The following is a 14,143-nucleotide window of genomic DNA, read 5'->3' on the forward strand; positions in this document are numbered from 1 at the left end:
AAAAAAAAACAGAATTCCTTTTTGTTTTGTCGTTTTCTGAATGTGAATGTTCTGTGATGATATTTAAGACATAAAGATTCTATAAAAATAAATTTGATATTGGTCAGAAATAGTTCACACTTACTTTTGATTAAGATTAATTTCTTGCTTACCTTTATTGACTGAGTTAAAAATCAGATAAAAAAATGAAAATATAAGTTTTTGTAATGGTTATTGAAACAGAGGTTAGCCACCTTTGACAAATAAAGTTGCTATGAATATTTCTTTAGAGGATTTTGTGTATATAGGTTTTCATTTCTCTATGGCGAAAAGCCACAGTGAGACTGTTGGATCATATAATAAGTATACAATTAACCTTATAGGAAACTACCAACAAATTTTCCAAAATAGGAATTTCCAAAATTGCATTCACACCAGAAACATATGAGTGTTCTAATTGCTCTGAATTCTTGCCATCATTTTATATTATCAGGTTTGTTTATGTACATATGTTATTCTAATAAAGGTCTAAAAAAAAAGTTGCTGTCAAGTTGTTTCCAATTTATGGCAACCCCATATATTACAGAGTAGAAATGCCAGTCTAGAGGGTTTTCTTGGCTGTGCTTTTTACAGAAGCAGGTTGTCAGGCCTTTCTTTCCTGACCCTGATGAGTGGGTTTTAAACCACCAATCTTTGGGTTAGTAGTCAAACATGAATCATTTGCACCACCTAGGGACCTTACTAAGTGTCTACTGGTATCATTTTCTAACCCATAATCAAAATTGATGTGATCATTGTTCATGGCCTGATTTTCCATCTGTATATTTTCTTCGAGCAGTGCCTGTTCAAACTTTTTGCCAATATTAAAAATTGCTTTTTTGTTGTTCTTATTATTGAGTTTTGGAAGTTCTATATATATATTCTAAGGGGCCCTGTTAGCACAACTCTTAATACTTGGCTGCTAACCAAAAGGTCGAGGATTCAAACCCACCAGTGTCTCCCTAGGAGAAAAGCACTTTTGTTCATATACTGATTACAGCCTAGAGAACCGTATGGGGGCAGTTTTTTCTGTCATATAGGGTCATATGCATGTGAAAGCTGGACAATGAAAATGAAAGGCAGAAGAAGAATTGACACATTTGAGTTGTGGTGTAAGTGAATAATACTGAATACAGCATGGACTGCGAGAAGAACAAGTAAGTCTGTCTTGGAGTAAGCACAGCTAGAACGCTCCTCAGAAATGAGGATTGCGAGACTTTGTCTTGCTTACTTTGGGCATGCTATCAGGAGGGACCAATCCCTGGAGAAGGACATCATGCTTGGTAAGGGGTTTCCTCTCCCAAACTTTCTTTCCCCTGCATGAGACAGTGAGAACGAAAGGACTTCACAGTTTCTCTCTCACTGCATTCTGCTTCTAATAACGTCAGGAGTGACCCACTTTCTGCTTGGAAATTTTCATGAAACTATTTTTTGTTATTATATTCTCATTTCTTTTATACTTCCCTTGTCTCTAATAATGTCCATTAGATTTAAAAAAAAAAAAAAAAAAAAAATTTTTTTTTTTTTTTTTTGTCTCTAATAATGTCCATTAGATTTTTTTTATAGTATTTGATAGTCACAGGAGAAACTTGGTGATTTATTTCTTGTTCCTTGCTCTTGATCAGGGTACACTTTTTCCTCTTGAGCTTGTCATCAGAGATGTTACATATCGTCTCTATTTTGTTCTGAGTAAGGAGTAGTCCTGCACTTTCCTCCCTACTTGAGCTCGGTGTGTCGGTGTAAATGTGGATGTAACTGACTTCTTTTACTTCTGGGTAAAAACTTACAAAGCAGATGAAATCTTCAGCACATTCTTTTTAAACTAACTCATGGAGACGGTTTGTAGTTTTTGGGGGGGATCTGTTGCCTTCATATAAGAAAGATTCATTAGGTAAGTTTAAAATACTGGAATGGAGTAAGGCCAATTATAAAACAGAAGTAGGGAAACAGCACAAGCAACTAACTACTATCATTTTTATTATTCACATGAACACAGATTTATTGTTCCATTTTCTTGATTTCATGGAAAACACATGTTAATTGCAATAAGGACCAAATATTCAGGGGGGAAAAAAAAAAACTAAAGGAAAATAATAGAAAATTTACTCTGGAATATTCATAATTGACATTTGATGATATATTTCCGTTCATCATTTTCAAAGTGTATCTGTGTGTGTGTGTGTGTGTGTATGCTGTGTACAAGGTAGGTATGTGACATCTATTGTTTTTATAGCAGGTACTTTTTTTTTAAATGAATTCCCTTCTTTATAATTTTCTCATCCCTCTTATCATCTCCAGAAAGCTAAAACAAAACAAAGCAAAATCAAAAACTTGTGACTAACCTCATGCTTTTCTAATTATATATACATATTTTAACACCTATTTTCTCAAACCATAGGGATTGTACTATATAGAAAACTTTAATCTGATATAAACATAAATCATGCTGAATGTTCAATGGCATTGATATACCATCATAATTTAAAATGGATGTCACAACTGTATGGACATTCTTGGAAATGAATTAAATGCTTCCTGATAAGTGATATAACAAATTACGTATTACAACAGATTAAATTAAATCAGCCCCTGCAAAAGTTCCTCTTGAGGGAGGACATTGCACAATGAAATTATAGAATTACTAATGGGACAATCTGCTATCAGCTGATACAGGTATTACTTATATAAGTTGAACAGAAAGGTCTGACAACATTACATGTAATTTTTAACTTGGAAATAATTGCCATTTTATAGAAAGACAAGGTATACACCATTTAAATTGGATTAAAAAATATGTGAGAAAGCAATTCTTATACATTTAACTTATTTTTTACTGAAGTGAATTATTTATATAGCAATTTTCTCAATGCCATTATGACATCTTTGTTCCTTAAACTATATATCAGGGGATTAAACATAGGAGTTAGGATAGTGTAGAAAAGAGAAAGCACTTTGTCAGTTCCCTCTGAGTGTCTAGTGTTGGGTCTTAAGTATGTAATAATGCCTGATCCAAAGAATAACATCACAACCATAAGATGAGACGAGCAGGTAGAGAAAGCTTTGGCTTGGCCTGTGGCTGATGGCAACTTCAGGATGATGGAGATGATTTTACTGTAGGAGCCAAGTATCAACAGAAATGGAACCATGCCAAATAACACAGCAACTGTGTAGACCAACATCTCATTTACAAAGGTGTCCCCACAAGCCAGCTTGAGTATTGGGGAAATGTCACAGAAGAAGTGGTTGATTTGCTTAGATCCACAAAAAGGCAGAGAGAAAATCTGATACATCTGCCCTATCTGAACTGGGATTCCAATGGTGCAGGAGCCAGTCACCAACTGAATGCAGACCCTGTGGTTCATGACTAGAGGATACTGCAGAGGGTTACAAATGGCCATGTAGCGGTCATAGGCCATCACTGCCAGGAGGAAACACTCGGCGGCTCCAAATATAAGGACAAAGCACATCTGTGCAGCACAGGCACCTAAGGAAATTGTTCTTCTCTGAGTCCCAAGATTCATCAACATTCTGGGGAGAGTAGCTGATACATAGCAGATCTCCAAGAAGGAAAAATTTGCCAGGAAAAAATACATAGGGCTCTGGAGAGCAGGATCCATTTTTGTTATTAGGAATATGGTGCCATTGCTCATCAGGATAATAACATAGATGATTAAAAACAATCCAAAAAGGAACCACTGGAGATGGGGTATGTCAGCAAAGCCCAAGAGAACAAATTCCACCACTTCAGTTAGATTATCTTCTGGTGGCATTCCTTGACGATTCATCTGTGGAAAATGTGAATTTACATGTGTGTTTCCTTTACCTTTCTGTATCTCTTTGCCTCTTCTCTAAATTGTATTGAGGTGTCTGGGTTGGATTTCATGATCACTGCAATTGTTGGCACTTTAAGAATGATAGTAGTTATGTATGTCCCAGGTCCTCCTGTTAAATCATAGTAAACTGTCCCCTCACATTTATTTTAAGATCATTTCACTATGCTTTTGGACCACAGCCCTGGGTAGATATTCTATACCTTACTCAACACAGCACTGCAGCAATTGGTAACTGCTGGAGATGGACCCTCGGCTTTGCCATCTAATCTCACTTTAAATTAATTGCACGCCTTGACAATCCCATTGTACTTCTGTATGCACTTTCTCAGTCAAACTTGTCTAACACTGTATCATAAACTGTCTTCTAACATATATCTTCAACTGCCTAGTTAGATGTTTCCTTTTCCTATCCATTGATGATTTTAAGCCTGTGCCTGTACCCATTGCTGTGGAGTTGATTTCAACTCACAGCAACCTTATGGAGTCTAGTAGAACTGCCCCATAGGGTTTCGAAGTAGCAGTTGGTAGGTTTGAACTACCAACATTTTGGATAGCAGCGAGCTCTTAACCATTGTGCCACCAGGGCTCCTTTAAACATATAAGTTCTTAGAATAGAGTTCATATTAGATAGTTTAGAATGAAAATTTTGAGAGTATTTTATTGTTCTTAGGTGAATAAAACAAATATCTTTTGGTAGGATATTAAGTGGACATGAGGATTTTATTCAGGGAAGTCAGCCTGGGAACATTGATTCAGATACGAATAATAAATGTGGTCACCCTGGAAAAGCAAAGGCAGCATGGAGAATATTTGTTACCTGTGTATACGTGTTTAGGACAGGAGAAGGAAAGATATGGGCTGTTATGTTATACCCATTGTGCTGTGAACACCCACCATGATTTTTGTTATTCTTCAAAAAAGCAACACTTGAGATAACTGTTTCTAAGCTCACTTTTCTTTAACTATAAGGATATTGAGACTCACTAAGTGTGGGTCATTCTTCCAATTGCACATACTTCTTTTTATTGCAATTCAGCATCTACTTTTTTTTTTTTTTAGTGGACCTGAATTTGACGTCTGTCTTTGTGATTTATTATCTTTGTAACATGAAGCAATTATTTGAAGTTTCGAAAGTTTACTTCTTTGTTTCTGAGAATTAAATGAGATAATACTGGTAAAATACAACACCTACCTACCAATTTTAAATTGTTGACTTTTTAGTTATGTTCTGTAACTATAATTATGATAGTATGTTCTTTAAGTCTGTAGCCCTAGAATTTAATAGATTGCCTGGTTAAGTAGGTATTTGATAAAGTGGTTTTGATTTCCTTTGTGGGCAAGTATTTTTCCCACCATTCCCTTTCATCAGGGACAGCACAAGGACTAGTCAGTGAAGCTCCTAAGGTGCAAAATTAAAGAGGCATTCTGGGCCATCCTTGCACTTGCACAATCCTGAAAGTGAGTGCCTCCTTAAATTTTGCAATAGACAAAGTGCCTCTTGCCTCACCCTGTTTTTCATCTGTCCATCCTAATGGGTTTGCACCTTGTCCCCTAAGGATAGTAGAATTATCGCATCATGGTAAAAAAAAAGAAAAAAAAAAATGCTGAGGAGTCGATTCCAACTCATAGTGACAGTATAGGACAGAATAGATCTATCCCATAGGGTTTTCAAGGCTGTAAATCTTTAGGAAAACCAGCTGCCATGACTTTATTCCATGGAGCAGCTAGAGATTTCGAACCATTGACTAGCAGCTGAGCACTTAACTACTGTGCCACCAGGGCGCTGTGCCACAGTTATATAACAGGATTTCCCAGATGGACTGGGATTGAATTATAGCTCCAACACCTAGCTGTGTGATGACTTGGTGCAAGTTAATCTTCCTGTCTCACAGTGTGCTCGGGTGTTAAATGGCTAGCAACTACACCAACATTTAGTGTTGTTATGGGAATTAAAACTTTTAATGTAAGTAAAGCACCTTGAAGAAGTCCTGGCATTTATAAAAGGCTACTATTATTATCTAGACGGCACTGAGTTTACTGTTGTTATTAACAGTTACTTATTATTATGACCATCCATACATAATTATTTTTATTAAAACTAATTTTAATTTATTCTTCAGAATGTTACTCAGTACTCTATACAACATTAACAATACTCTCTAATTTATTTTCCTTTTATATCACAGCGTTATTGTTGGCATGAAGTGAGACCTGAAAACAAAACCATTCCAGTCTCAAGTTGCAATTTCTCCATGAAGTCTCTGCTAATATTAGAGTTTACACCATTACCTCTAATTTGTGGACTATGATACCTAATAGTACCCATCACTGTACAGCACTTAAAATTGCAATTAGGTTAATAGCTTTTGTATGCATTCTCTTTTATTGATACTAAATGATCTGAGAGGTAAATGCTGCGACTATTTTCCTACTCGAAAGAACATAGATCCTAGAAAATAGATGTTCACCTAATATGGTACTCAGGATTTGATTCTGAACTGAAGTAAAGAAATACACATTATCAAAATGAAAGCATCACTCTTAAGAGGGAAAGAAGAATTAAGACTCGCAAAAGGACAAAATCAAATCTTTATGTATTACTTTACGAACGATAGCATTTACTAAAAAATAATTAAACCCATGTTAATTGAATAAAATGACTTTGAGTGATAAGTGAGATAGCATTTCTAATTATACTAACTCAACTCTTTAGTGATGACCTTATCCATGTATAGCATTAAATATGTAGATTTGTCTGCGTTTTTCTTAAAAGAACAGGGTAGAAAGAGCAGAGATTTACCCTGTGTATGCTCCCAAAACTATCTATGTTACTCTTTTTTATTGAAAATGTTTAAGTTCTTATTACTTAAAGGGAAATAAAACTTAATGTTATCATATTTTTAATTCAAATCTAAGCATCCATTCCCTGGAAAAAATCCAAATGATTAAGGAATGTGTAAAAATATTCTGAAGGAGTCCTGGTGGTACAGCGGTTAAGTGCTCAGCTGCGAACCAAAACTTCAGTGATTCAAAACCACCAGCTGCTCTGTGGGAGGAAAATGTGGCAGTCTGCTCCCATAAAGATTTACAGCCTTGGAAACCCTATGAGGCAGTTCTACCCTATCTGATATGGTCATTATGAGTTGGAATTTACTCAAAGGCAATGGGTTTGGCTTTGTTTAACAGTATGCTGATTCAGTTAGATATTAGCCACTGTCAATGTCCTCGATCTACCTAAACCTCATCTATGTTTGTATTTTTGATATAAATGAAGAACATAAACCCTGAAAGTAAATTTGAAAAACAGTATGAGCTTAAAACTTTGTATTATTTTGTAAATTCTTTTTTTTAATGTACTTTAAACAAATGTTTACAGAGCAAACTAGTTTCTCATTAAACAATTAATACACATACCGTTTTTTGACATTGGTTGCCAACCCCAGGGTATGTCAGCACTCTCCCCTTCTTGACCTTGGATTCCTCACTATAAGCTTCCCTGTCCCCTTCTGCCTTCTTGTCCTTGCCCCTGGGCTTGTGTGCCCATTTAGTCACGTTTTGTTTTATGGGTCTGTCTAATCTTTGGCTGAAGGGTGAACCTCAGGAGTGACTTCATTACTGAGCTATAAGAGTGTCAGGTGGCCGTACTCTCAGGTTTTCTCCAGGTTCTGTCAGACCAGTAAATCTGGTCTCTCTTTTTTTTTTTTTTTGTGAGCTAGAACTTTGTTCTACATTTTTTTCCAGCTCTGTCCAGGACCCTCTATTGTGATCCCAGCCAGAGCAGTTGGTGGAGGTAGCCAGGCACCATCTAGTTGTTCTGGACTTAGTCTAGTGGAGGCTGTAGTAGTTGTGGTCTGTTAGTCCTTGGACTACTTTTCCCTTGTGTCTTTGGTTTTCTTCATTCTCCCTTTCTCCAGAAGGGGTGAGACCAGTAGAGTATCCTAGACAACAGCTCACAAGCTTTTAAGACCCTAAATGCTACTCACTAAAGTAGAATGTAGAACATTTACTTTATAAATTATGTTATGCCAATTCAGCTAGATGTTCCCCGAGAACATGTATAACACCAAATACGTTAAGATTTGACTACGTTATTCTCAAGAGAACAGGGTAGAAAGAACAAAATTTACCCTGTGTATTCTCCCAAAACTGTGTTATTCTTCTTTCTTGAAAATTTTTAAGTTCATATTACTTAAAGGAAATAAAACAATGTTATAATATTTTTATTTGAAATCTAAGCATCCATTCCCTGGGAAAAATCTAAATGATTAAGGAATGCATAACAATATTCTGACTATGTCGTGGTGGCACAGTGCCTAAGTGCTTGGCTGCTAACCAAAAGGTCGGTGATTCAAACCCACCAGCCACTCTGTGAGAGAAAGATGTGGCAGTCTGCTTTCATAAAGATTTAGAGCCTTAGAATCCCTGCGAGGCAGTTCTACTCTACCCTGTAGAGTCCTAAGGAGTTGGAATTCACTCAAAGGCAATGGATTTGGATTTGGTTAACAATATCCTGACTCAGTTAGATATTAAAAAAAAGATATTAGTCACTGTCAATGTCCCCAGTCTACCTAAATCTCAGCTATGTTTGTATTTTTGATACCAACTAGAAACTTAAACTCTGAAATTAATTTGAAAAGCAATATGATCTTAAAACTTTATTATTTTATAAATTCTTTAACTTAAAAATATCATTTTCTTTAAAATAAAATTTTCTTGGATTCTTCAATGATTATAAATTTATTCCATGAATTGTTTTACTTTAAATAGCTTTTTAAAATATCACCAGAACTAAAATACATAAATATAATTGTATTTTGCTACAAAGTCTTTGCAAGAAATGAAGTTTTCCTATTATATTATTTATCAAAATAATATTCTATCAAAAACATAGCAGTTTTTCTAATTTTCAGTGTTTCAAAGTAATTTAATACCACCATTTAAAATAATTGTTTACGTTCAATTATATTTTATAGAGTCAGAAATATAAAGGAGTTGCTTTAACAAAATGGCACATTTGTTAGTTTATATTATGAGTTTTAATAATATTGTAAACTGAAGTTGAGTATTAATAAAAAGTTCATATTTGCCTTAATTATTTGGGATTATAGCAGCCCTGGTGGTGCAGTGGTTAAAGTTCTCAGTTCCTATTCAAAAAATCTGGAGTTAGAACCCACCTGCTGCTCATGGATGAAAGTTGTAGCAGTTGGCTTCTGTAAAGAGTTACAACCTTGGAAACGCTATGGGGCAATTCTCCTCTGTCCTGTAGGGTTGATATGGGTAGGAATCAAACTTGGTGGCAGTGGGTTTGAGTTTTAGTCTATTTGTGATAATCTTGTTCCTTCCTCACTGAAGAGGGTTTATGTATTTAAGTATTTAAATTACTTTGGCTGAAACAACTTGTTTTGTCAGTGGTATTCAATCCCCCTTTAAAACAGTCCTTTCAGTTTGAACCTGCAATGCTCTTTAAATACAAAATAGTTATCTCTGCCCTCTGGGACCTCTTCTACCTGACACAGTTAAATTTCTAATTAAACGAATCTCTTTGGCACTCTCTGATTTATTGTATTTATGTATTTTTCTCAGATAGCTCTCACTCTAACCAGAATGCTCTTCCTCTGCAGCCTCTCAATGGAATAGAGTGTACAGAAAGTTTTATTTCATAGACTTGAATAGGGTCCTGGAGTGCCCTTAACTGAGCAATTCATTGGAGGCCATCCAAAATTGACACAAATCCAATTCTCACCGTATCTCATAACTGCTTCTCATGGGCCCTCTGTTCCTGTTAAACTGAGCTCCTGTCACATTTTCCTCAAGTTATTTTGCTTATTTTCTCCTCTGAAATGGAAGCCTTGATCAAAATTCAGAAAGTAGCCTCTGTAAGTGTTGTAATAAATGTCCTGACGGCAAAGAGTATTTTTACCTATATATATATAATTTTTAGCTATATATATACAATACCATAAAAAAAAAAAAAAACTAGTACCATATAATATATAATTTATTTCTTCAAGACTTCCTGGCAAACTGAGAAGTGGTTGTTGGATATATTAAATCTAGTTTAAAAGTATTTTTTTTTCCCCAAGATTAATTCAACAGAGAGACTTTTTTCTTTCCTTACAGCATTCTACTATCTTCCCCCAACTTCATTCCTTCTGTGAATCCACTTTTAAGGTGTGAATCATATTAACTTCACTTAGGAGAAAATAAGCTTCTGATGTAATTCCAGCTGAGATGAGAGGCAAGATTGCAGGACAATAGTCAGTCTATTGTTATAAAATTCTTCCCCTTCAAGTCTTCAAATATGAGTGACATTTAGGTAGTATGATCTTTAAGATCATAAGTCAGCTTGGCTGGGCCATGATTCTCAGTGGTTTGGCAGTTATGATGTAGTTTGGCAGTTGTGTAATGTTGTAATCTCTTTCATGACCAGATCTGATATAATGTGATCACCTCCATGATGGGATCTGCTGTGAGTCACCAATCAGTTGAACGGGAGTTTCCTTGGAGGTGTGGCCTGCATCCAATATCTGTGGACATTCTGCCAAAGCTCCCTGGATTTGCACTGCCCCGGATCCAGCATTCAGCTCATCAGAATCTAACCTCCAGTTCTTTTGACTTGGGTCAGCAGCCTGCCGACTTACCGGCTGATTTTGGATTCATCAGCCTTCCTAGCAGTGAGCAATCAGCCTGCGGTCTTGGGTTCATCAGCCCCTGACTCCTGACCCAGGGACTTGGGGTTTGCTAGCTTCTACAATTGTGTAAAAAATTTCCTATATATTATATATAGACAGAGAAATTTATCTCAAGGATGTTATATATATAGTATATATGCTTCTCTGGCTTTGCTTCTCTATAGAACACAGCCTGAGACAGGTAGTTTAAGAATATTGGTTTGAAACCATATTTCCCCTTGTGAAAATATGTTACTTCCTATAATTTAGTAAATAGTGATTTCTAAGTGTTTAATTACTTCCAACTTCAAGGTTAGTAGTGGAATGTATGTATATTTTCATGATTAATCTACAGGTTGTATAAAGTATCTATCTATAGTGGAATATATATGTATTTCACCACTAAACTAAAGACTGTATAAAGTCTATATCTATCTATCTATCTGCATATTTTTCTATATAGCTCCCAGAAGGAGAAATCCTATAATATTACAATATCAGAGGTTGATTAGAGAAGTTAATTAAGAGGTATCTGGAACTATGACCTTTCAAACGTGGAAGGTGAGTGAAGAGCGGGTGGTGAGAAAGACCTTCTATGGGAATCCAGTGTGGCAGAGCACAGCAATAGGGTGAAATGACAGGCAGACCTGAACTACAGTAGGGTCACATCCCAGAAGTCACTAAGCTAAAAGAAAATTCTAAAGTCTCACAATTTGCACAGGGTTATACTGTGCATATGTGGGCTGAAATTGACTGGTATTAGCCACTTTGAATCAGACAATTGTATGGTCTACTATGTCAGAAATGACAAATTGAAGAGGAATGGTTTTGCGTTCATCATCAAAAAGAACATCTCAAGATCTATCCTGAAGTACAATGCTGTCAGTGATAGGATAACATCTGTATGCCTACAAGGGAGACAAGTTTATCAGACCATTATTCAAATTTACACACCAACCACTAAGGCCAAAGATGAGGAACTTAAGACTTTTGCTACCTTCTGCAGTCTGAAATTGATCAAACATGCCATCAAGATGCATTGATGATTACTGGTGATTGGAATATGAAAGTTGGAAACAAAGAAAAGTCATCAGTAGTTGGAAAATATGGCCTTGATGATAGAAAAAATGCCAGAGATCACATGACAGAATCGTACAAGAAGAACAACTTCTTCATTGCAAATACCTTTTTGCAACAGCATAAACAGCGACTATACACTTGGACCTCACCAAATTGAATGCATAGGAATCAAATAGACTACATCTGTGGAAAAGCTCAATATCATCAGTCAGAACGAGGCCAGGGGTCAACTTTGGAACAGACCATCAATTGCTCATATGCAAGTTTAAGTAGAAGCTGAAAAAAATTGGAACAATCCACAAGAGTCAAAGTATGACCTTGAGTATATCCTGTCTGAATTTAGAGACAATCTCAAGAATATATTTGATGAATTGAACACTAATAACCAAAGACCATTCTATCCTGGACCATCTATTGTGACCCCAGTTGATTACAAATTACATCAATTTCAGACTGCAGAAGTTGGAAAAAATCTTCAGTTTCTTCATCTTTGGGATTAGTGGTTGGTGCATAAATTTGAAAAATAGTTGTATTAACTGGTCTTCCTTGTAGAGGTGTATATATTATCCTATCACTGACAGTATTGTACTTCAGGATAGATCTGGAAATGTTCTTTGTAACAATGAATGCAATGTCATTCCTGGCATAGTAGACCATATGATTGTCCTATTCAAAATGGGCAGTCCATTTAAGCTCATTAATGCCTAGGATATTGATGTTTATGTGTTCCATTTCATTTTTGATGATTCCCAATTTTCCTAGGTTCGTACTTCGTACATTCCACATCCAGATTACTAATGGATGTTTGCAGCTGCTTCTTCTCGTTTGAGTTGAGCCACATCAGCAATTGAAGGTCTTGAATTGAATAAACATCCACATCATTAAGGCCGACTCAACTTTCAGGAGACAGCTCTTCCCCAGTCCTCTTTTGAGTGCCTTCCCCCCGAGGGGCTGGCTCATCTTCTGGTACTATACCAATGTTTTGCTGATATTCATATGGTTTTCACTGGTTAATTCTTTTCAGAAGTAGATCACCAGGTCCTTCTTCTCTTTCTTAATCTAGAAGCTCAGCCAAAACGTGTCCGCCACGGGTGACCCTGCTGGTATTTGAATTTCAGTGGTATAACTTCTAGCATCGCAGCAACACACAAGCCCCACAGTACAACAAACCGACAGACCTGTGGGGGTTCTACCCTTTAGTCCCCCCAAAACTGATGTATTTGCAGCATAAAAAACACATTCACCCATTATATAACAGCAAATGTCTTAAATCGACTCCAAATCCAAAATCCAAAAATTCCTCTTCATCTGTGAAATCTAGAATAAAGTTTTCTGCTTCCAAAGTACAATGGTGGAACAGGACAAGCTAGACATTTATATTACAAATAGAAGAAATTGGAGGAAATTAAGAGACAATAGGCACCAAGCAGGTCAACAGAACACATTATATTAGCCCTTCAAGACGTGAAAATAATTCTCTGTTCTCTGAGACCATTTAGCCAATGCTCTTGCTGTCCACACCCTAGATATTGGCCACGCTTTTCAGGTTTTGGGTGGAGGCCCCTCAGCCCTAGGCTTCAGTTTCTTCTTCTAGGGCCAGTGAAACAGTAACTCTGCTCCCTCAAATTTGGGCGGCCCCATTCTCCTAGCCCATCTGAGAGGCAACTCCACCCTTTGAGACCCCAGAGGTCGTGGCAGAGACTGAGGAAGCTGTGCTTCCTGTGTTCTTGTCTTTTCATCTTCTGCTTCCTGATTCCTTGGCCTCTTGGTCCCTCCAGCCTCACTGCCCACATCTGCCCTGCTGGGGCAAGTGTTCCAAAGCTCTTTAGGTCCACTGATAAGTTCCTGGAGGTGCTCCACTCCTCCTGTAAACTTCAGCTGAAAGGCACTCAGCTGTCTTGATCCTTGGGTCAGCAAGCCTACCTCCACCTGTAAGTGCTCGGAGACAGCCCACTCTGCCAGGAAGCTTCCTGCCAAAGGCACTCATTTCTCTCCATATGTGGGTCGACACTAGTGCTGTATCACATTGGTTTCCTGGTGCTGTCACCGACTCTGAGCAGCTACTGACTCTTGGCAGCCTTTGTCTCTCGGCAGCTACCATACCTCTGCTGCTTCTCACCTTCTGTACCATCTCCAGTGCAATAGTTCCCCTCATTTCCTTCTGAGACCTGACTAGAATTTTCTTTGATGTCCATAATTCCACCAGTATTCCCTTCAAAGCAGTCTAGGCTTTCAGTATTAAGTACTTTAAAAAGTTTCCAGCCTCTAACCATTTACAGTTTCAAAACAGCTTCTATGTTTCAGGTATCTGTTAGACAACAACCCACTCCTGGTACCAAATTGTGTCTTAGTTATCTACTGTAGCTATAACAGAAATACCACAAGTGGATGGCTTTAACAAACTTAAATTTATTCTTTCATGGTCTAGTACTCTGGAAGTCCAAATTCAGGGCAGCAGGTCCAGGGGAAAAGCTTTCAGTCTGTGGCAGCTCTGGGGGAAGTTCCTTGTCATAAATCTTCGCTGGTCAAGGAGGATCTCTG

At 37.0% G+C, this 14,143-nt stretch overlaps 1 protein-coding gene across 1 annotated transcript; it reads right to left on the reverse strand.

The window, feature by feature from the left end:
- Positions 1 to 2,669: 2,669 nt before the first annotated feature.
- Positions 2,670 to 3,803, reverse strand: LOC100676105 (olfactory receptor 10AG1-like). The gene has a single exon (XM_003422722.3). It carries the CDS (start codon positions 3,801 to 3,803, stop codon positions 2,862 to 2,864), a length of 942 nt encoding a protein of 313 aa, XP_003422770.2. The 3' UTR covers positions 2,670 to 2,861.
- Positions 3,804 to 14,143: the final 10,340 nt, after the last annotated feature.

The sequence above is a fragment of the Loxodonta africana genome, chromosome 7 (assembly GCF_030014295.1).
Source record: "Loxodonta africana isolate mLoxAfr1 chromosome 7, mLoxAfr1.hap2, whole genome shotgun sequence".
NCBI lineage: Eukaryota > Metazoa > Chordata > Mammalia > Proboscidea > Elephantidae > Loxodonta > Loxodonta africana.

What these genes read in the sequence shown, in the direction of transcription:
- LOC100676105 (XM_003422722.3), bottom strand. Translation starts at nt 3,803, where the DNA reads ATGAATCGTCAAGGAATGCCACCAGAAGATAATCTAACTGAAGTGGTG.